This window comes from Pituophis catenifer, unplaced genomic scaffold, assembly GCF_029215685.1.
Source record: "Pituophis catenifer annectens isolate HBS135680 unplaced genomic scaffold, rPitCat1.0.hap2 SCAF_6, whole genome shotgun sequence".
In the NCBI taxonomy this organism is placed as follows: Eukaryota; Metazoa; Chordata; class Lepidosauria; order Squamata; family Colubridae; genus Pituophis; species Pituophis catenifer.
In genome coordinates this window covers 34,061,426-34,083,074 of record NW_027256886.1, presented here as the reverse complement: position 1 = coordinate 34,083,074, position 21,649 = coordinate 34,061,426, and the positions used below count along the sequence as shown (strand labels likewise).

The 21,649-nt window shown below is 36.7% G+C and overlaps 1 protein-coding gene across 1 annotated transcript in view; it reads right to left on the bottom strand.

The window, feature by feature from the left end:
• Positions 1-21,649, bottom strand: part of PIK3CB (phosphatidylinositol-4,5-bisphosphate 3-kinase catalytic subunit beta) — a 74,600-nt gene that overhangs the window by 22,055 nt on the left and 30,896 nt on the right. The window contains exons 7-15 of the mRNA XM_070946110.1: positions 16,674-16,856; positions 15,409-15,570; positions 14,176-14,262; positions 12,432-12,683; positions 10,875-10,971; positions 9,648-9,778; positions 6,605-6,658; positions 4,751-4,939; positions 1,323-1,444 (exon numbers count right to left, since the gene is read on the bottom strand). Coding sequence (XP_070802211.1) covers positions 1,323-1,444; positions 4,751-4,939; positions 6,605-6,658; positions 9,648-9,778; positions 10,875-10,971; positions 12,432-12,683; positions 14,176-14,262; positions 15,409-15,570; positions 16,674-16,856 — 1,277 coding nt within the window. The remainder of the gene's footprint in view (positions 1-1,322; positions 1,445-4,750; positions 4,940-6,604; positions 6,659-9,647; positions 9,779-10,874; positions 10,972-12,431; positions 12,684-14,175; positions 14,263-15,408; positions 15,571-16,673; positions 16,857-21,649) is intronic.

The window sequence follows — 21,649 nt, the reverse complement described above, 5'->3', positions numbered from 1 at the left end:
TTACAGGTAGCTGGGTTCATCCCTGAAAGATACCTCAGTTGTCAGAGCTATCTACATCTTTACCTCTTTAACATTAGTTATATGAATTTTGTCTTAAAGATCAATGGGAAAGTTCAAAGACTCCGCCTTCCAACTTTCTTGCTGATTACCGGTAAGAAAATAATTTTCAAACAAAATTATTTATTTCAAACAAAATTACAAATAAAGATCATATCAACAGAGAAAATATATTTTGTCCATTCATATATAAAAAGAATGACTATATGCATTAAAGCAAAAAAATAATTAAATTCAGTCATCCAGTCATGGCTGCCAACATTCTCCTCAATACACCTTCTAGAGTACAACAATGATGTGACTCATATACTACATAATGCCACAACATTAGAGACAGTATTGGTAACGATGGAATTTCTGCCCTCAGACTCCAGAACTTATTACTTTTGTCAATTGAGATTATTTAAACATTTTTTCTGTCTTATATATTGCTTAGCAAGGAAGATGCCCGTAAAAATTGACATAACATGCTGAATGCAAACGTTCTCCTAAAAGATATATACACACACAAAAGAGAAAAAAAAAATGAAATAATTTACAATATCCCAAATGCTCAGTAGAACCAATCCTCTGGACTTTATATACTAAATCAAACTTAGACAAGTTTTACAGGAAAAAAAATACCACTTTGTTTACATTTTAAGGATGTCAAAATATTCTGTTAACAATTTAGCCTTGGAAATAAATAAGAAATGCTATTAATCATGTACAGCACTGTACAGAAAAGTCAAGGCCACAAAATCCAACAACACTGCACTGATAATAGTTAAGATTTTTCTGAAAAATTTGTTATTGAATACATAAATCTATGCTTTAACCAAAATTAAACAAATAAACAGATTCTTGGAAAACTTATTATATAAAAACACATACCAAATCTGTTGCACATCTGCTCAAGTGTAAATTCCTGTATGTTTCACATGACATAATCCTAAATTTGCAAAGATTCGCTTCCATAGGACATTAGTTGGATGCTTTCTAAATTGGCATTTTGAAAACATCTGTGTCTTTCCAATGCTATAGCATTTGCCCCAGAGAGAAAAGGGAGACTTGTCCTCTCCTGACTGGACACCACTTTCCAAAGGAGGACCACCCAGCCTGATCTTACTGATATCATCAGTAAACTAGGATTTTAGCCTGGCCCACAGCTGGAATTGTTTCCTGAGTTGGAGAATTTATTTCACTCAGGGTAAAAGTCACAGGATTTTCTTGTTGAGATCCAACTTGTGAGCCAATTACTAGGATAAAGTTACCATACTACTTACCTCATTTGTCGTAAACAGGCCACAGCATATTCTCTTACATATTGATCAGGATAATTGAAATCTAATAATTCTAATGCTTCTCGGGGAGGCAATTTTGACCATATCTGAAGAAGAGCCTGAAGCTGTTCAGAAAATAAACATAATATATGCAGAATTCAATAACTAAAATATTTTTGAGAAGAATTCATTCATAAATAGAGTTGGACTACTGGACCCAACTTTCTGCATCTTAGCCATTGAATGATTTTGGACAGAGAGAGAGAAAAGGAATTGGCTCAATCTACTTCACAGGGTTTTTTAGGGGGATAAAATGAAGGGAAATCCCATTTGAGCTGCCTTGAATTCTTGGAGGAAAGGCAGAATATAAATCTAAAAAACAAGATTTATTCAATTAATCAACATGTTGAACATGTTGAAACATGTTCAACAGAGATGTAAAACATAATATAGTGGGAGACACCAGTTAAGACTCAATTCCTCAGTTCAAACGAACGAAGAGGAGAATGGTAGCACAAACTCTGACTCTTTAATATTCCTATTTCTAGACAGTTGGATAAAATGTCAATAATTTCATTTGTTTCTTTTCCTTCTAGTTATGTAAAAGGGGAAGATTTTAAAGCTCTTCATTATTGCGACAGAATAAAGACCCTGGGTGCCAAAGGGTAGAAAAATCAGGGTGATCTGCAGACTAAAATAGTGTAAGAGAAACAAAGGGGTAGTAGTTGCTCATATAAATCAAATCAAATGAAATTCAAATGAGATATTAGAGAAGACATTCAGGATACATAAAAGAATGATCTTAAAAAGAGGTGACAGATTTGTATAATCTTGTTAATCTCTGGACTGAAATTAGTTCAGTTCTGTTTATTTGAAAATTCTAGAAATGGGGACAAATGCTATTTGGCCATTAATTTAACAAAGGACTGGTTTTTTTTGTATGAGAAATAGTCCCATATTATCAACCTGTTATCTATTGTAGCTTATTTGATTCCCTATCTATGCAACTGAATGTTAAAGCAGTTGATGACTGCTAAAATATGGAAATATGAATTTTAATAAATAGATTAAATGCTAATATTAAAATTAGCTGTCCCTTTGTAAAAGTACAAATAACACTATCCTTTGAGCAGTGATGCAGCCCTGAATTTACACTTGAACTCAATATGCTGACCACTGAAATGCTCTAACTTGAGCCCTTCCTTGCAGGAAACGTGGAATTTAATATTATGTATATTTGGTTTCATCTCTATAATATCAGATAACAGAATCCAAGCATTCAAAAATGTGTGCAACATATGGAATATTGTTCTGTTGCCACTAGGATTATGACTGCTTAAAAAAACTTAAAATTAGAGGCAGAGGTTATTGAACTAGAAAAAGTTAAGTGATATGACCCTTAGAGGAAACAAGAGCTCAATGACCTGAGAAAGAGCCAAAAAGATTCCAAAAATACAGCCAATTCTTGTTTACATTCTTTCTCTGAGCTTGAATAAGGAGGGAAATGCTGACCAGCTAGATCAACATCCCAGGTGGGTACTGGCTGATCTAAGAGTGTTGGTCAGAGGCCAACAAGGGGACTTATCACATCTGGGCTCAAAGCTTTCTTTTCTAAAACCAAAACCCAAAACAACAATACATCTGTAGGACAATCAATGATATTGATTCAGAGCAAAAGTGCCCACAAAAAAAGTTCCCATTATAAATGGGAAAATTACAGCAACTAAGAATCTTTCTCCTTATTTCATAAATTAATGAACTATGCCACTTTCACCTACCTTTTTACCATCTTTTAGCTACATTTTAACAAATTTAAAACATTTTTGAACACAATAAAGTTGATGTAATATACAATTTTGCTCTTACAAAATATTAACAGACAACTAGTATTCTCTATGGCATTATTTTATATAATTAGATTATTCAAAAGTTTTTCAATTATAAATAATATCAGAGCAGTAATATTTTAAATAGATTATTTTCACCACTGGAAAACCTGAAAGGCCAGATTTGGGATAAATCATCATGGAGAAAATATACAGTCACTAGGAGTTGAAAACAACTTGATGGCATATCAATCAGTCAATCAGATTTCTGCAGCTGGTCCAAAGAACAGTATCTAAAAATCCTATAAAAATCCTACTTAGTAATATTAAATTACTAAGAGGGTTATTAAAAGTTACAGTGTTTTCCCGAAAATATGACCCACCCCGAAAAGAAGCCCTATCCTGTTTTTGAGCGCATGTGCTAAAATTAAGCCCTAACCCCAAAATTAGCCCTAATTAAGACCCTGCCCACGCTAGGATGCAGGGGTGAGGCAAGGCACACAGGTAAAAAATAAGGTAGGGTGGGGATGGGGAGCTCTTTTATTGGCTACAGAGGGCTTTCTGGAAGCCATCTGAAGGTGAAATGGAACCCAGGGGGTGTCGCACGCATCAATCCAGAGCCCGTTTGTCATCTGCAGAGAGCTTTCCCGAAAGCTCTGACTGCAAAGTGGAGGCCAGGGGTGACATGTGCGAGAGGCGGCAAGCGACCACAGAAGAAGTGGGCCGGCAGTAGCTCCTGCTGGGCAGGGCTGTTGGTGTTGCTGCCGCAAGGTGAATCAATAATTCGACCCACCTGAAAAGAAGCCCTAGCTGTTTTTTCGGGGGTCAAAAGAGAATAAGACCAGTCATATTTTTGAGGAAACACAGTAGAAAATACTGTGCAGCCCAAAAGGAAAACCAAAAAGGAACACAATGCCACTATAACATAATATTCAGATTTGACTACTGTTTCTACTGTATTTTCTTGCACATGATGAAATGTAAATGAACTACATTTAGGAATTGCTCTGATGTATCTACATTTTATTCTGCTACAATTACTCAAGACTGATTTGGAAAAGGAAACACTACCCATGATTGTATAGTAACAATGATGTCCCTTCCCCCTCTCACCCCCCAAATACCTGATTTTAAAACAATGCAAAAACTGCAGAAGAGAAAATGGACGGAATTTACAAATGAAAAAATACTGATAAAGCAGCTTACAATAACATTTTCATTTTTGAACAAAATTGATAAAAATGAAATTAGAACATTTTCCTTTGTAAAGCTAAGATTGTAAGAACTGTCTCTGTATCAGCCAAAATATAAATGAATAAATCCCAGAACCCTGTCTACCAGAAGATGAATAAGCTTCCCAGGGTACCATCTACCTTACCAGAAGATTTTTGCAGGGCTAAAGGCCTGGCTGCAAATAAGTAAGATGCTAAAGTTGGGTCTTTACTTTGTAGCATGTCAGCTTTCTAAAACAAAATAATTGGCATGTCTACATTTTTCCAATTAACAGTATCCCATTTAAATTATAACCTGCCACATTCCTGCACAAAATTACTCACTTTGTCCCTGGTATTAATATTGGTCTACATAGTTCACTATATGTCTTACTTGTGCAACATCTTCAAGCTTGTTCCATTTCACAGACAGCAACAGTTTTGGCAGGGATTGTGGAAAATTCTCACGACAGTCAAATCGTAATGTCCAAATGAGATCCATTTCATTTTCACACAGCTGAGATAAGGGGTCCCTTTCCATGATCTCCTTTAGCTCAATGTAGAACTTTTTGCCACCACGACCCTAGGAGGTTACATGTTGATAAATGTTCAAGCAAACATTCTGTAAATTTTACATATGTATAAAAACAAGCATTTCTGTTCTAGTACTGCTGCAAATACTATCAGGCTGTAATAGAAACGTCCCTTGTTTTAATGTAAAACTGTAAATGTTTATCAAATGATATTTATTTTACAAGTTTTATATACACCCCAAATGCCAATATTGTTGTTCATGAAATATACACTTCTCAATGAAGACCACTAAGGGGCAGTATTGTTATTTTACTATTTCGTTTGGGTAATATTTCTGCTGAAGTGAATTTGAATTTAAAATTCGTAGAATGGATAAAAGCAAAAGTTTGTATCATTTAAAAGTAAATGTATGGATTAAAGGACAGTGAAGAATACCATATGAAGTCAACATCCAGCAGAACTTTTGACATTTATGTTTGAACATTGTCTTAAAAATGGGGGAAAAAATTAGAAATCATTTTTTCCACTGTACAATATTCAAACATACAATATAAACAATAAACCTAGAAAAGAGGGGGAAAAACTCTACTATAACTATAAATTTATAAACGTTAGTTTCTACTTTTCCTTTTATCATATTTTGACTAATGTAAAACATTTATAGACATCTCATTTTTGTGTGTGTGTGTGTGTGTGTGTGTGTGTGTGTGTGTGTGTGTGTGTGTATCTTTGATTTTAATGCTTTAGTTAGTTTTTTCCAGGTAGGTTGCTCCTGGTTCGTCCCAGTTTGGGCGAACTGGTAGTGGCGGTGGCAGGAGGCTCCGCCCACTCACCCAGATATCATAAAAAACACTCTGCACATGCGCAAAAGCACCGCAGGCTCGCAAAGCTACTGCTAGCGAACCAGTAGCACCGGGATTTAAAACCCACTACTTGTTTTTTGCCCCTTTAAAAACTATACTCTATATCAGTATTACTCAGCCTTGGCAACATTAAGTTTTGTGGACTTCAACTCCCAGAATTCACCATCCAGCATTGCTATTTATTGATATTTATGCCTGTTTTTGCTGCATTTTGCCATTACTGTATATTCTCCAAGTTTAAGTTCCCGGTCAGATATTTTTGGTAATTTATATCCTTTCCAATGCTGTGCTAAATTTATTCTTGCTGCCATGAACCTGTAGTAAATTACTTTGGAATTATGCCTAGTACACTAAGTCTTCTTTTGAGCTGTTGTGGCCTATCCAATGTGGTAAAAAGGAATATAGAAGCATCCACTTAGGCTCTTATTTACCCACAATTTGTCATGTTGTCTTGTATTCAAGCTATATTTATTTAAATAAACCAACTTCAGAACGTGATATCCAAACCTCAGCCAATTCCAACTCCTGGCTCAACTGACTTAGAAAACTATGGGTAATAAAAAGCTAAATAGAAATGTAAGGATATTAAAAATAAAGAGGGGAAGAAAGGAGCAAGGAATTTAAATGTGCCTGCAAGGACAATGATTCATTCATATATCACAATATTTAGTGGGCTGCTAACGAGCAGAATTTTGATGCATTTTACTAGAAATAGAATTCTGAAAGAATATCACGATTTAACTAAATTATTTCTGAATATTAGCACTTTGCGCCTGGTAAAAGCAAATACATAAAATAAATACATTCTGTTTTAAATGGGGAATAGCCATTATTTCATCTCTGATACTTACTGGCATGCCAGAACAATCACTGTTCCTTGCAATTTCAGCTGCTTTTTCAAGTATCTGCAGAAAATTTAACTCATGTTAAGAAATTTAAGTTTAAATTTAAAATTTACTGCCCACACATGCACACACACACAGCTGAACAAGTTCAGACAATATTAGAATTAAAGATAAACTGGTTTCTGTGCAGCCTAATAAATGACATGTGCATGTAAGGAAATTAATGTCATTTACATTGTTCTTCCTGTCCTTGTTCAGATACAAAATTTGCATCTTATACCATCATATCTTAACATTAATCAGGTTCCATTATTTCATTGTAAGAAAATTCACTATACCAACAAATACCAACACTGTACCAACAGCTCTGTAACAAAACTTAAATACTAAACGATGAATGTAGACCTTGAAATTACACATTTGTGAACATGAGCCGCAGTGGTTAGAGTGCAGTACTGCAGGCTACTTCTGCTGACTACCTGCTGCCTGCAATTTGGCAATTCAGATCTCACCAGGCTCAAGGTTGACTCAGCCTTTCATCCTTCCGAGGTGGGTAAAATGACGACCCAGATTGTTGGGGGCAATATGTTGACTCTGTAACCGTTTAGAGAGGGCTGTCAAGCGGTATATAAGTCTAAGTGCTATTGCTATTGCTATTTCAGATTTAGGCTGGCTGGACTGTTGCACTCACTTTTAATTAAAGGAGAAGGAAGCTTATATTGGATTTGCCCATTAGCTCTTCTTAGCTCAATATGCATGAATTTTTACCCAGATCTAACTAGAGATGTCAAAGATTCAACCTGAGACTGTGTGAAATGCAAGATTCTACTGGGAACAGGTTTATGACAAAAATAATTGTAATTTCAAATTCCTCATGGTTTCAAATTCTCAATTCATTTGCTTCAGTATTTCTAGCAGTAGTTGGTAGCAGAAAGAGTAGAATGAAAATAGGCATCAAATTGGCCCAAATTCCATGCTGTTCTCCAACCTAGAGCCTGTACAATGTTCCATTTGTGCTTGTGCTCAGATGAAGTATCCTCTCCACATCTCCCTGCCAGGCCACTAAGCAGGAAAGGTTGGGGACTGTTGTTTTAAACAACCATTTATGCAACTTGTCAATTTAAAGTTTTCAAGTTGTACCTATAGCATTGTTTCATTTTTCAGCTACTTTTATTGGCAATTTAAAATGTATGTTTACATCACCCCTACAGATGGGAGGAACAAAATAGATTTTCTATCCAAAGATACTGTAGATTCAAATGATCTGCTCCACATTTTAGATATTACCAGTAACAGTGGATTTAAATGAAACATACCCCCCTCACATATTGAAACATACATATGGATTCTGCAGCTGCACAGTAGTATATCTGCAGGATTAAGAGCTAAAGATTTCTCATAGAAACTTTGTTTCCCTATATACACCAAAAGAACTTCTATCTAACCTAAGTTTTGAAGACTATCTCATAGATTTAAAACTGAAGTGACTATTGAGTTCATATGGTCCCTGAGCTTGATTGTTTTCTTGCAAATATTTTGTTACCTGGTTAGGTAAAATCTTCAGTACTAGAAGCAAGTAGAGTTTGCTGTTTATATACAGTGGCTTGCCATGTCAGAATTGATGAGGGTATTGTTTTCTTCTTGGTATTTCCTTGATTAGGCTGTTGTTTACTGCTTAATTGTCTCGTGTTAATCCTGTTAATTTCTGTTTATTCGGCTATTGATTGCTGGTGAGTTGATGTTCTGGTCCTTTTTAAATTGTCTCTTGAATGGTGTATAAATGTTGTCTGTGCTTGTTGATGGCTGATTTGAGTGGCAAGCTTTCAGGAATTCCCAGCAGTTTTGGATTTAGTTTGGTCTAGGATGAAACTATGATTAAGTCGGTGTGCTGTGAAATTAAGGATTTTTCATTATGTCTTCTGACTGCAAGTTGATGTTCATGGGTACACTCTGTCTATCCTACATAGTGGCTGTTACAGATTTTATTCTGTATGTTGAAGATTACTCCTATTTATTATTATTTTTTTGCCTTGGGCTACTGTCTCTTGTTTTTACTGAAGATGTTGTAGAGGGATTTAGTTGGTTTGTGTGCTGGTGATGCTGTGTGGTTGCAATAGCCTGTAGATTGATTATTTCTTAGATATTTTTAATGTATGGTAGTATTATCCTTCTCATAGCTTGTGCTGATGTGGGTCAGCCACTTTTGATAAAGTTGTATAGGTATTTTTTTTGTTAAAAGATATTGTTTAGATGATATTGTTTAGATGCTCATCTGAATAAGTTTTGCTCCCCTCATGGGAGGTTGGGTTGTTACTTTGATAGTGGATCACTAAATTAGTGTGGGTGGTTTCTCCCTTAAAGTTTTCTAATTTGCCACCATTTCTTCTGTTAATGAGGTCACTCAAGATGGGCAGTGCATTGTTATCTTTTTTCCATATGAATTTTATTTCTTTGAAGATGTTGTTGATTGCTTCATTTCTTCTTTAGTTTTTCCTTTTTTATTATGACAAAGCTGTTGTCCACATACCAGATTCATACTTTTGGTTTTATGCATGGGAGCGCTATGGTTTCTAGATGCTGCATTGGAGTCTTTGCTGTAAGTCCTTAAAGTGGTGATTCCATGAGTGTTCCTGTGATTTGTTGATATATAATTTCAATTATACTGAAATTAGGTAGTGAGCCAGAGGTTGATGAGGTCTATGTTCTGGGTATGTCAATCTTAGTGTACTTGTTTATTTTGGGTATATTGCTGCCATGCATTTTTCCCCTAGTTCTGAATCTATGGCTGTAAGGAGTGCTGTGACATCGATTGAAACCATCATCTTACCTTCTATATTAGGTCTTTGATTTTCTGGAGTCACTGTACTGGGGAGTTGATAGAATATTTGCTCCCCTCTGTGAGATGTCCAAGCTTTTTTGTGAGTTCTTTAACTATGTTGTAAGTTCCCTGGTAACAATACAATTGGACAAAGAGGTATGTTGGGCTTGTATATTTTTGAGCACTGGTGTGGAAGTGAAAGCATAGGCAAACATTATCATGACTCCTTACCTTATCAAAAGGGGGGTAATAAATAGGACATTTTGAATATTCTTGAAATCTGATTTGCAAAGTTGTGGCATTTTCAGTGTATGGGTTAGTCTGTACCGTTCCCATTGGATGCAACATTTCTTCAAGTTCATCTAGGTAACCAGAATAACACACATTTTATTTAACTATACATATTGTTTAAGAGCATTACTTCTGTAAATATATAAACACATTTCAAGATCCTCATGGCTATGCTTCCAATGCTAAATATACTTTATAAACAGAGGTAGATTACTTTAACTGAATTGCTTCTATGAGGGCCAACAGATCATTGAACAGCCTTCAAAAAAACAGAGACCAATGTATTTCCATATAAACTAATGGAAGTTCTAAACTAATTAGAAGTTAGATGGAAATGTAAATATTCTGAATACAGGTGTTCAAAGCTGAAATATCCTGACTTCACTGGAAATGTTCCAATGGTAAAATGTTCTATATGACATTACTGGAAGTGGTCCAGAGTCAAAATGATTACTCCTCTATTTCACAGGATGGGTTTTTTTTTTTTTTTTTTTGAGGCTGAATCACTTGTTACAATCAGAATGGGATGTTTCAAAATTGGAATGTTATCTGCCCTAAAATCTTTTGTATATCTGTATTAAAATAAATATAGGTAGTATATTTATTCCATACACAACCATATTTTCCATTCTTCATCTTACTCTTAAAATACAATGACAGAGAAACAAGTTCTAACCTATTTTAATGAAATTTTAACTTTAAGAGTTCTACTAGGGCAAAGTAGTGCTTTACATTTAATTTCCAAAATGTGGTTCAGAATGTGCACTAATTATAGCACATATGTGCAACAACTTTGATGCATTGTTTCTTGAGAACGACACAGCAGCTTCTCTTGCAAGCTTAAGTATTAAGTTAGCAACCATAAGATATCCATCTCTTAACAGAAAGTTTTTATACTGGTAGCCAAGAGAAAGATTTCATCTTAGGGAAAAGAGCTCTCTATTTGGGATTGATTATCATTCCTGTCAGTATTTCATTATCAATAGTCTTTTTTTTTTATAGCTATACATTACAGATCTTCATCCTGTTCTCTAATACTGTATTAATCCTAATCCGCACGGCATGCTTTTCATTCTAGAGTAGCTGTTGTAGGCAGTCCCAGCAAATTCAGCCACTCTGAAATCAATGGAGGCTATGCAGGTCCCCATACAGCAACTTCAGTCTCACCAGGAAATGATGACCAGCTGTGCAAGAGAAGGTCTCCAGTTTTCAACTGTCCTTTAAAATCAAATACCATAGTATTGACCCATGCCACAGGATAATGCTGCAAAGACAAACCAAATTATTTGAAAATTAAAATCAGGAGAGGGGAGGTGTACAGTGACACCAAGGGGAAAAAAAATGCTACTAACTAAGTTGCTGATGGTGGGAGGGATCTTGAAAGACATTCAAGAATAATGCAGCTTGAACTATGGGACTAAAGGACACCCAGGCACAAACTATCGCAAACTTATTTTCCCATTGATTGACCAGCCCTATTCTCTCAATGTGACCGACTGCAAATGGTTATGAGGATAAAAAGCTAATGAATGTAAACAGTGAACACCTTGATAGAAAAGATGCAAGTGTAAATAAATACATAAACATTTACAAAAAATATGAACTTAAAGATCAATGATTCAAATAATTAATATATATTCAAGTTGATTATAGTTAAATTTTATAGTTCATTAACATGCTAGACCAGTTTAACAGCGATAGCACATTTGTTTTAAATTTAATTAGCCCGATAATAGATAATTGTAGAATGAAATGCCTTTGCCTTTTTAGACTATAAATATATCTTAGTGCACAAAACACACATAAAAATGTTAAGATTAATGTTTATTACAGAAAATATTAGGGAAGCTCTAGTGTAATGCAAACAAAATGTGAAGTGTTGAAACAATCTGAAACCTCAAACACCATATTCTTATTTCAATTACAAGGTAGTCCTCGAGTTACAAAGGCAACTGGAACCAGAATTTCCATCACTAAGCAAATGTGACTGTATCACTTAGTGGCATCAATTCTTGCAGTCCTGTTTGCCACTGTTAACTAAATACCATGGCTGTTATGCAAGGGAACTTCCTGATGACTATCTACAACCAAAGCCAATGGGGAAGCTGGCAGGAAGTCGCATGTCCCAGTTCCTTGGGCAAATAAGTGGATGCTACCAGGTGGGGAAGGGTGTGTGCGTGGGGAAAACTTTCCCTCGCAACTTGCAACCTTCCCTGATGGCTTCTGCACTGACAATCCGCAGAATGTCAGAAAAGGTTGCAATCACATGATTGGGATGCTTGGCAACTGGTTGTGTGAACGGGTTGCTAAGCACTCAAATTGTGGGTGATAATGTGATAATGTGACTGTGGGGGTGCTGGAATAGCTGAGAACGCCATAGACCAGTCGTAACTATAATTTGTTCAGAATCATTCTAATTTGGAACTGTTGCTGACCAAATAAATGGTCATAGGTCAATGACAACCTGCATATTTTTTGATGGTTTCAATCACTGCACATGGGAAGATTCTCCCTTCATTTTATCATCAAAGCGACCACCCTGTGAAGTAGACTAGGTTGAAAGAAACAATTGCTGATTTGAAACAGCTTTTCAGGAGTTTAAATATCTTTGCATGTATAGAGGGAAATAGAAACCTAAAACATCTATAGCCACACAGATACACATGAAGTAGCATACCCTGCTGCGGACAGGAATGTAAAGAAGTAATTAAATGCATTCATTACCACTTTCCCAGCTTTCCTCATGGTCTGGTATTTGGATGGATTCAGTGCCTTGGCTGATTTTTTATTTTTCATTTTATCCATAACAGCATAAACCACAAAGCACAATCTAGCCATTCTCGGCAAATCACAGACATTGATGTCAAATTCCAAGGGTTCATTCCAAACATGGTCATTTCTCCCTGCTATTTCTGAGCTTACAATAGGTTTACAAAGGAGTTCATTACCATGGAAGAGGCCAGCCCTGATATGAACCTACAAGATACACGATAGAAAATTATTTTAAAATATTGTATCAACTAAACAAATAATACCAAGGATTATTAAAATATATGTACTTGAAAAAAAAACATGGAAAAGGTGGCTTTCATGCAATTGATCTTAATGATATTATTTTATGCTGTATGCAATAAAGCTTAAACAATTCTGCTGTAAGGAGACAAAGTTATTTTATATTCTGTTCTGGGAAGTATCAGGTGGTTGGGTAAAGGCAGTGGCAAATGCTTCTCTGCACAAGATGAGGGAAACTCTTTTTAGAGAAGGTTGTTGAGTAAATGGTTGGCTTACAACTCCTGAGGGGCCTGGAAGAAACAGATTATCTGAATCCTTTTCAATCAGGATTTGGGCCTGATTATAGAACTGAGATGGCATGACTGCGTTTGTTGATGACCACTGTTGGGATTGTGATGATACCAATACTTCCTTCTTAGACATCCTTGAACTCTCTCTGACATTTGTGCTCATAAAGCAGGAGCGGTGAGTCCAGCAACTTCAGCTGTGAGGCCAGAATGCACAGCACCCTTGAAGTGGGAAAGGCAACCCCATTCAAGGTCAGAAATGAAATATCCCTACTTCTTAGTGGCCCACAAAGTCACAACCACTTGGTCTTGATCGGATGAGCTGGGGATGGTCCCTCCTTAGCCAAACCTACAGAATCTAGAGACACTGAGACAGAACTTCAACAGCCTCACTTTGCTGACCTAGGAATCAAAAGATATAACTGGGTTCTCATCACCGACTGCTTTCATGTAGATGTTGAAAAGGACGTAGAAAAGAGAAGAACCCTAAGGCATTCCACAAGGACAGGCTCAGAGAACATCCGTCTCTGCAACCAGCACCTATTGGAACCAGCCCTGGCGAAAGGAAAAGTACCACTCTGGAATGGTGTCCTCAATCCCTTGCCCTCAGAGCTATCTCAGAAAGATACTATGGTGAACACTACTGAAAGCCACTGAGAGACTAAGGAGCACAAGAATGAATTAAAAAGTAACTGCATTATAAAACTACTCAAATTGAGCAGAAATCAATAAGCAAACAATAAAATACATCCTCTATGGCTCTGTGGTAGTTAAATATAAGAAAACATTTGTATGTTGTACTTGGGCACCATTCTATTTAAATTGTTCAAAATAATTCATCTCTAAGCTACTAAAAACGCTAATGGCATTTAACACTAAAACAATGTATTTTAAAAGGAGGATTTTTTTTTAGTTTCATAGGAAATAATGGTTCATTTCCTTTTTTACTTACCACAGAAAAGAATGTTTATGTATGACTCAATTTGAATTGTCCATAGTTTGTAAACTGAGCAAATGGAACATTAAATATCAAATAACGTAAGTTATATAAACTTATATCTGATAGCTTTGCTCATAAATTAAATAATAACTCAAGTATGATCATAATATACAAAATATACTGGGATGAACAGATAATGTATCTCTTGTATTGGAAAACAGTTACTTACTTTGGCAGTTTCTTCTGTATTCAATTTACTACCATTTACTAGCAAAATTTTGAAAGGGTGGCCAATCTCCCAGACACTTTGAGTCAACTGTGGTAGAAAGAAAACAGCACTGGGTGATTTTCATTCTCTTTAAGCAATACATATATACTGTACATACACATTTCAAAATCAGTATACCAGTAGTACAATTCTACTTTGCAGAGCATCTGGTAGGAGTGGTTTTGGATACAATGGAAGTGCCTGTCCAGAGGTGGGTTTCAGCAGGTTCTGACCAGTTCTGGGGAACTAGTAGCGGAAATTTTGAGTAGTTCGGAGAACTGGTAGTAAAAATTCTGATTGGCCTCGCCCCTATCTATTCTCTACCTCCCAGGTCCCAGCTGATCGGAGGAAATGGGGATTTTGCAGTAACCTTCCCCTGGATTGGGGAGGGAATGGAGATTTTACAGTATCCTTCCCCTGGAGTGGGGTGGGAATGGAGATTTTACAGTATCCGTCCCTTGCCATGCCACCAAGCCACACCCACCAAGCCATGCCATGCCCACCAAGCCACACCCACAGAACCGATAGTAAAAAATATTGAAACCCACCACTGTGCCTGTCCAACACTGGATAAAGTTCCAGGTAAGAAAAGGACAATCCACTTTGGAAGCCCTGAGTAACTGCAGAAAATTTGCAGGCAATAAACCCAAATCAGAGATTATTTATCCCAGTGAGCCCAGTCTGGCATTAATCCCTCCAATTCAATAACAGGAGAAAATGCAAAACTACCTGTTAGGATTCTTTTCAGAATCATTTCTCTTTTGTAAATAACATTTCAGCAGATTAGAACAGAAACATTAAACTGAAGTCATAAATTCTGTTTACTGCAAAAGTTCTCACATTGTGGGTTGGGGACATTTCATTAAAAAAAAAAATGATCAGGTTTGTTCAGACAAACTGGAATCTCTGCCAAAACTCCCGCCTTCTTTATCTGAACAAGTCTACAGTGGGCTACCATGGGTGTAGCCATCTCAAAACTATGACAACTGAAGTAGTTTTGTGGTCACTTATTATTCATGATTTAGTTTTTTTCATGAAGGATAAATATATTTTATCATTTTAAGACACTGCAGTTTGAAAATCTCTGGATAGCAGTCAGGGTTCTCTGAATAAATTTCTCCCTTCAGGTCTAAAGCATTAATAGTCCCCTCCCCCAAAATAGTAACATCCATATATATATGCATGAAAACTCACACGTGATTTTTTGGGTGGTAGAGGAAGAGGAAGATTGTTTGATTTTCGATTTACTGCTACTTCTATAGCGATCATTTCCTGTTCATACATTGTTTTAATTGTGCTGCATTCAATAAGTGTCAGCTGAGGAAGAGCTCTGTTTATTACACAACAATGGATATACTGAAAAAGAAAATTGTAAGTTCAAAATTACATGGAGCTTTTCAAATAGGAAATGCAGAGTCCCAAGGGCAGTTTGTGCTCCTTCAAGAGGACACAATGTGAGCTCTGTAGCTCCTGTAAAAGTTGTAATGGAAACAGGGAATTATTAAATATAGATAATTTAATTAACTGCACTTAATAATCTTAAGAAAATGTTAATTTATATGTCAACTATACACACTGTATTTTAAGTAAATTAAAATCACATTTAGCTGCCCAGAGTTGCTGGGAGCCAGGCAGCATATAAATTCAATAATATTTTTATTATATTTATGTAATGTTAATAAATTATTATTATTTGTTCATGACAATATGAAGCCACACTTGTCAGTTCTTTAGTTGGGGTTGGCCTTTATATATATCAAGTTCTTCCCAAGGATGTCATAATGTATAGGCATGCTATATATGGTATGTGGATCTAAGCAGTGTGGCCTTTTTCAATTGACAGATAGAAATTGTGTCACTGCGCTAATTTTCTAGGTGCCATTTAAGATTTTTTGTTATGGCATTCAGTATTTTGATAATCATTATTATTAAACCATATTAATGGCACATAAATTTAATGAATTATTAATGCTAATATTATTAGCCCATTCCAGTTCTGTATATTTTTTTTATTTTGCTCATTTTTTGAAATGAGTATGCAAGTATACAGTCAAAAACACAGTACATATTCCCATATATTAAAATATAATTAAGGCCAAAGAACTTCAGAAAATAAGAGTAAGTTGGAAAAAGATTATACTTTTATTACCAATTAAGCAATACATCCAAATTGTAACTAAATAATTTGCTTCCAATTCTACAGATTTAAGTTTTTAAAATGTTGATTGGGATATGTATAGTACTATATACAGTATTTCTTATTAATACGACAACAAAGTTCTCATAATCTTTTATATGAAATTCTTTCTCTCTTTAAGTCCATGTGTACTAGCATTACCAAATAAATTAATATTAAAAAGAAAAAAATTAAGAATATTATTCACAGTTTAAATCAATATTTTATATATGATTTGTTTTTCCAAGTTCCAAATCGGTATATTATTTTGTGAAAATGCTACCTGGTATTGAATTAATGGATGATCTCCAAAAACATATTCCAGTCTTCCATTAACTTGTAACACATAATCATAAGGATCAACTTCTTCATCTTCTTTTCCATGGATAGTCAACCATTTCCGAATTGCCAATTCATTCAACTTAATAGGGTTAATATTAGGAGACACTTGAAAACTAAATACATCCTATTAAGAAAAACAGAATTTATTATTATCAAGCATTAAAAGGAATTTGTTTATGAAATTATAATTATTTTAAGGTATCTTTTGTGTTAAATGAGAAAGACACTATATAACTGATAGAAAAATGATTTAGATTTATAAATATTTTTCAACAAAATTACTTTTGATTGACATAGTTTATCTGACAAGTAAAATCACTGATAACTAGAGGTATTGTAGGAATGTTTTTAACTCATAAAGGCTCCCATACCATATAGAAAACTCATACTGTATATAAAACTCTTATTTGTTCCTTTGTTTTATAAAATTAGTAAATCATAGAGATAGACGATACTACTTATACCTACAACCTGCTCAATTCAGGAATTTAAATTAAAAGCATCTCAGAAAGATGGTTTGAGTAGTCTCTACAAGAATGGATTCAAAAAGGAATTGACCTTCTCTTTGATATCCCTTCAAATTTTTGATGAATGCTATCTGATAACTTATCTGTCCTCTAAATCTTCTCTTCCCATGGTAAGATGGTAAAGCCCAGAAGACTTTAATTTCTTTTCATGTATAATTCTTACTAAAATTATTGAAAAAAGGATGTTAATTTCTGTTCATTCTCATTGTCCTTCTCTGAATCTATTTCAGTTTGTTGGACTCCTTGGAATGGTGTCTAAAACTGAATATAACAATAAAGGTAGGGTCTAATCAACTAAGAACATGGCAGAACTAAAGTAACATCTGTAATGACTTATGGCCTAGAACCATGGGCTTATCACAGTCATCATTACTTGAACAAACTCACATCTGCTTTCTAAGATCCATTGTGTAAACAAAAGCATTCCAGCTTCTGCAGTAAATCCTGAAATAAACATCCAATCCTTCTACAGCTTTACCACAATTTGAGCTTTTAACTACTGATGGAAGATATTTTCAATGGACCAGGATAGACTACCAAAAAGGTGTCTTGTTGAACAATCTAGCATGTCCCTGTCACATGGCTAGATAACTTTACCAAGGCCATAGATTTTTATTTTCATATTTAATCCTAGATAGCTACCAAGCAAAAACAAGTTCAAACAAAAGGTCCTGGATATTAGTGTTCAAATTGCTAACATCAAATTCTTAAAATAACTGACCCAGAACAACTAGAAAAATATCTAACTGTGCCTGACAAAGCAGCTTTAATCAACTTTGAGTTCCTGGTTTCTATGGTAGAACAGGGGCAATTTCATCAAGTTCCTTATTCAGAAAAGATATGTACATGTGGTGCACCACAAATCAAGTACATCAGTCATATCCTCTTTGACTGCCAACTCCGCCCTTTAGCTAAAGCAAGGATGTTAAAATCATTAATTGATAGGACAGCCCCTTAGGACCCCATCAACAGATGATCTTACCTCCTACAAAGTACAAATATATAGCAGTAAGAAAAACTGCCAAACTTGATAGCTAAAGCCATCTGACTTCCCATCTAGAACAGATTGGAATCAACTGCCAAGGTAATGATCTTATACAATTATTTCACCCAATATTTTTACATATTTCAATATGCTCTATTTTTTAAATTTGATCTGGTCTTTTAATCAATAAACTAAGTTTCCATTTGTAGCACCCGTTTTACACTGCTGACTACATTATGAACTCAATTATCACTTCAATATCTTTTTATTAAGCCTGTTCTTTGCCCTGTTGTGCCTGTGTATTTGATTTTTGTGAAGAACTTTACATTTGCCCATGTTAAATTTTACTATTATTTTCAGCCCATTTCCCAAACAACCCAAGACTAATCTGAATTTTATTTTTATCTTCTAAGGTATTATGTATTTCATTCATTGCTGTATTATATTATAAGTTCTTCTTCCTTTGTTCTTCCAAATCATTAGGGGAAATATTGAAGAGTAGAGAGCCCAGAAATGAATCTTATGGCACGTCATTTGGTATTCATTCCAGTTTGATGAAGAGTGTCTTTAAGTTCTCTTTGAATATAGCTAGATTGAAATCATCTATATATCGAATTAAGTGTGTCTTTAACAATACAGTCATTGACTACTCTGCTAAATTCAAAATATATCTATTCCATTCCTACAAACTACTAACGAAAGTAGCAAATAAAATTATGAAATAAATGTTGTTAAATGTCAGATTAATCTTTTTATAAACTCATTAAGAATCTTCCAAGTTTTAAACATCACTAAGTCCTTTTCTTTTAAAATATATTAAATTAGTTTATATTTATCCTTTAATAAAAACCACTCAAGAGAATTAAAATAAAATTATCTAGATATAGATGTTTATACTGCTTGCAGCAAGGAATATGTATCACATTTTTATAACAAATGACTCTAAAAGTTTAAAAAGAAAGCCAATAAAATTCAAAGAAACTGCCTTATAATAGAAAGAAAAGGTATTACTTATTAAACACAGCGATGTGTAAAAATATTATATTCTAGTTCTATGCATATCGTTGCATTATTATATATAAATCCTATGCAATAATTAATATAGGGTTATTACATGGCAAATAAGAATAAGAGTAAACAAAGATTGATTCTACAGAGAAAAAACTGAAATTAAACAAAAACTTTGTGTTTTAGTATTTTAAAACCTTCTGTGAAAAGTAATTTTTAAATTTTTTAAAAGTATTTCAGAGTTCAAATGTTGATTCTTACAGACACTTCAAAATTGGCACATATATATCAACACTATACAACTGAAATAAAGCAAGAAAAATGTTTTCCCTGTTTATTTATTTATTTGTTTGTTTGTTTGTTTGTTTGTTTCCATTTCTATACTGCCCTTCTCCAAACAGGACTCAGGGCGGTGAACAGAAAAAACAGAACATACAAAATTTAAAAACAGTTTAAAATAATTAAATATTTTGGCCGTAAATTAAAACAACCCAATTTAAAATCAATTTAAAATTTAACTCAAGCCAGCCCAGCTAGTTGAAATAAATAGGATTTCAGGGCCCGACAAAAAATCCGGAGTTCTGTTATTGTACGTATCTCTGGGGGGAGGTTGTTCCAGAGGGTGGGCGCCGCCACAAAGAAGGCTCTCCCTCTGGGGGTCGCCAGCCGACATTGCCTGGCGGACGGCACCTTGAGGAGGCCCACTCTGTGCGAGCGTACTGGCCGGTGGGAGGCTATTGGTGGCAGAAGGCGGTCTCGTAAGTACCCCGGCCCTAAGCCATGGAGCGCTTTAAAGGTGGTCACCAACACCTTGAAGCACACCCGGAAGACCACTGGGAGCCAGTGCAGCTCGCGCAGGAGAGGTGTCACATGGGAGCGCCTCATCGCCCCCATAATCCCCCGCGCGGCCGCGTTCTGGACCAGCTGGAGCCTCCGGGTGCACCCCAGGGGGAGTCCCATGTAGAGAGCGTTGCAGTAGTCCAGGCGGGAAGTGACGAGTGCCTGAGTGACTGTGCGTAGGGAGTCCCGATCTAGAAAGGGGCGCAACTGGAGTATCAGGCGAACCTGATAAAAAGCCCCCCTGGCCACGGCCGTCAAATGATCTTCTAAAGACAGCCGTGCGTCCAGGAGGACGCCCAAGTTACGAGCCCTCTCTGTGGGGGCGAGTGATTCGCCCCCAATAGCCAGCGATGGCGTCAGCTGGCTATATCGGGACGCTGGAAGCCACAGCCACTCGGTCTTGGAGGGGTTGAGTCGGAGCCTGTTTCTCCCCATCCAGGCCCGCACGGCCTCCAGGCACTGGGACATCACTTCAAGGGCATTGTTGGGGTGGCCTGGGGTGGAAATGTACAGCTGGGTGTCATCAGCGTACTGATGGAACTCCACCCGAAGCCATGGATGATCTCACCCAGCGGCTTTACAGAAGGGGCGAGAGGACCGACCTCGTGTTACCTCCCGGGAAGCCAGTACCAACCAGGAGGGACACGGGTCCAATAAACATGTGGTCACATTCAGCCGTCCCAGGACCCTGTCCATGTCCTCAGGAGCCACAGGATTGAACTCCTCCCACATAACACTCTCAAGACCTGCCTCAGTCATCCCGTCCGGACATACCCAGTCAGAGGCCAGCCCTTCCCGAATCTGAGCGATTTTGTCATACAGATACTGCACAAAGTCCTCAGCTCGGCCCTGCAAGGGGTCATCCCGCACTTCCAGGTGAAGGAGGGAGCGGGTCACCCTAAACAGGGCGGCCGGGCGATTATCTGATGACGCGATAAGAGCGGCAAAATAGCTAGATTTCGCCGCTTTTATCGCCACTAGGTAGGTCTTAATATGAGACCTCACCAGTGTTCGGTTGGATTCGGAGCGGCTGGTCCTCCAATTACTTTCCAGGCGTCTTTTCTGGCGCTTCATCTCCCTAAGCTCCTCGGAGAACCAAGGAGCTAGGTGAGTTCGGTGCCGGGTCAGAGGCCGCAAAGGCACGACACGGTCCAAGGCCCCGGCAGCCGCACTATCCCAGGCGGCCACCCGGTCCTCAGCCGAGTCATGAGCCAGAGTCTCAGGAAATGGCCCAAGCTCCATCTGGAACCTATCAGGGTCCATCAGGCGCCTGGGGCGGAACCACCTGGTCGGTCCCGCCTCCCTGCGGCGGGGTGCAGCGATTAGAAAGTCCAGTCGAAGGAGCGAGTGGTCAGACCATGACAAGGGTTCAATGACTATATCCCCTCTATCAAGGCCACTCGACCACTGACCAGAGACAAAAACTAAGTCCAGAGTGTGTCCACCCGTGTGAGTAGGGTCATGAATTAACTGAGTAAGGTCCATGGCCGTCATGGAAGCCATGAACTCTCGAGCCACCTCAGACGTTTCGCTGACAGATGGCAGGTTGAAATCCCC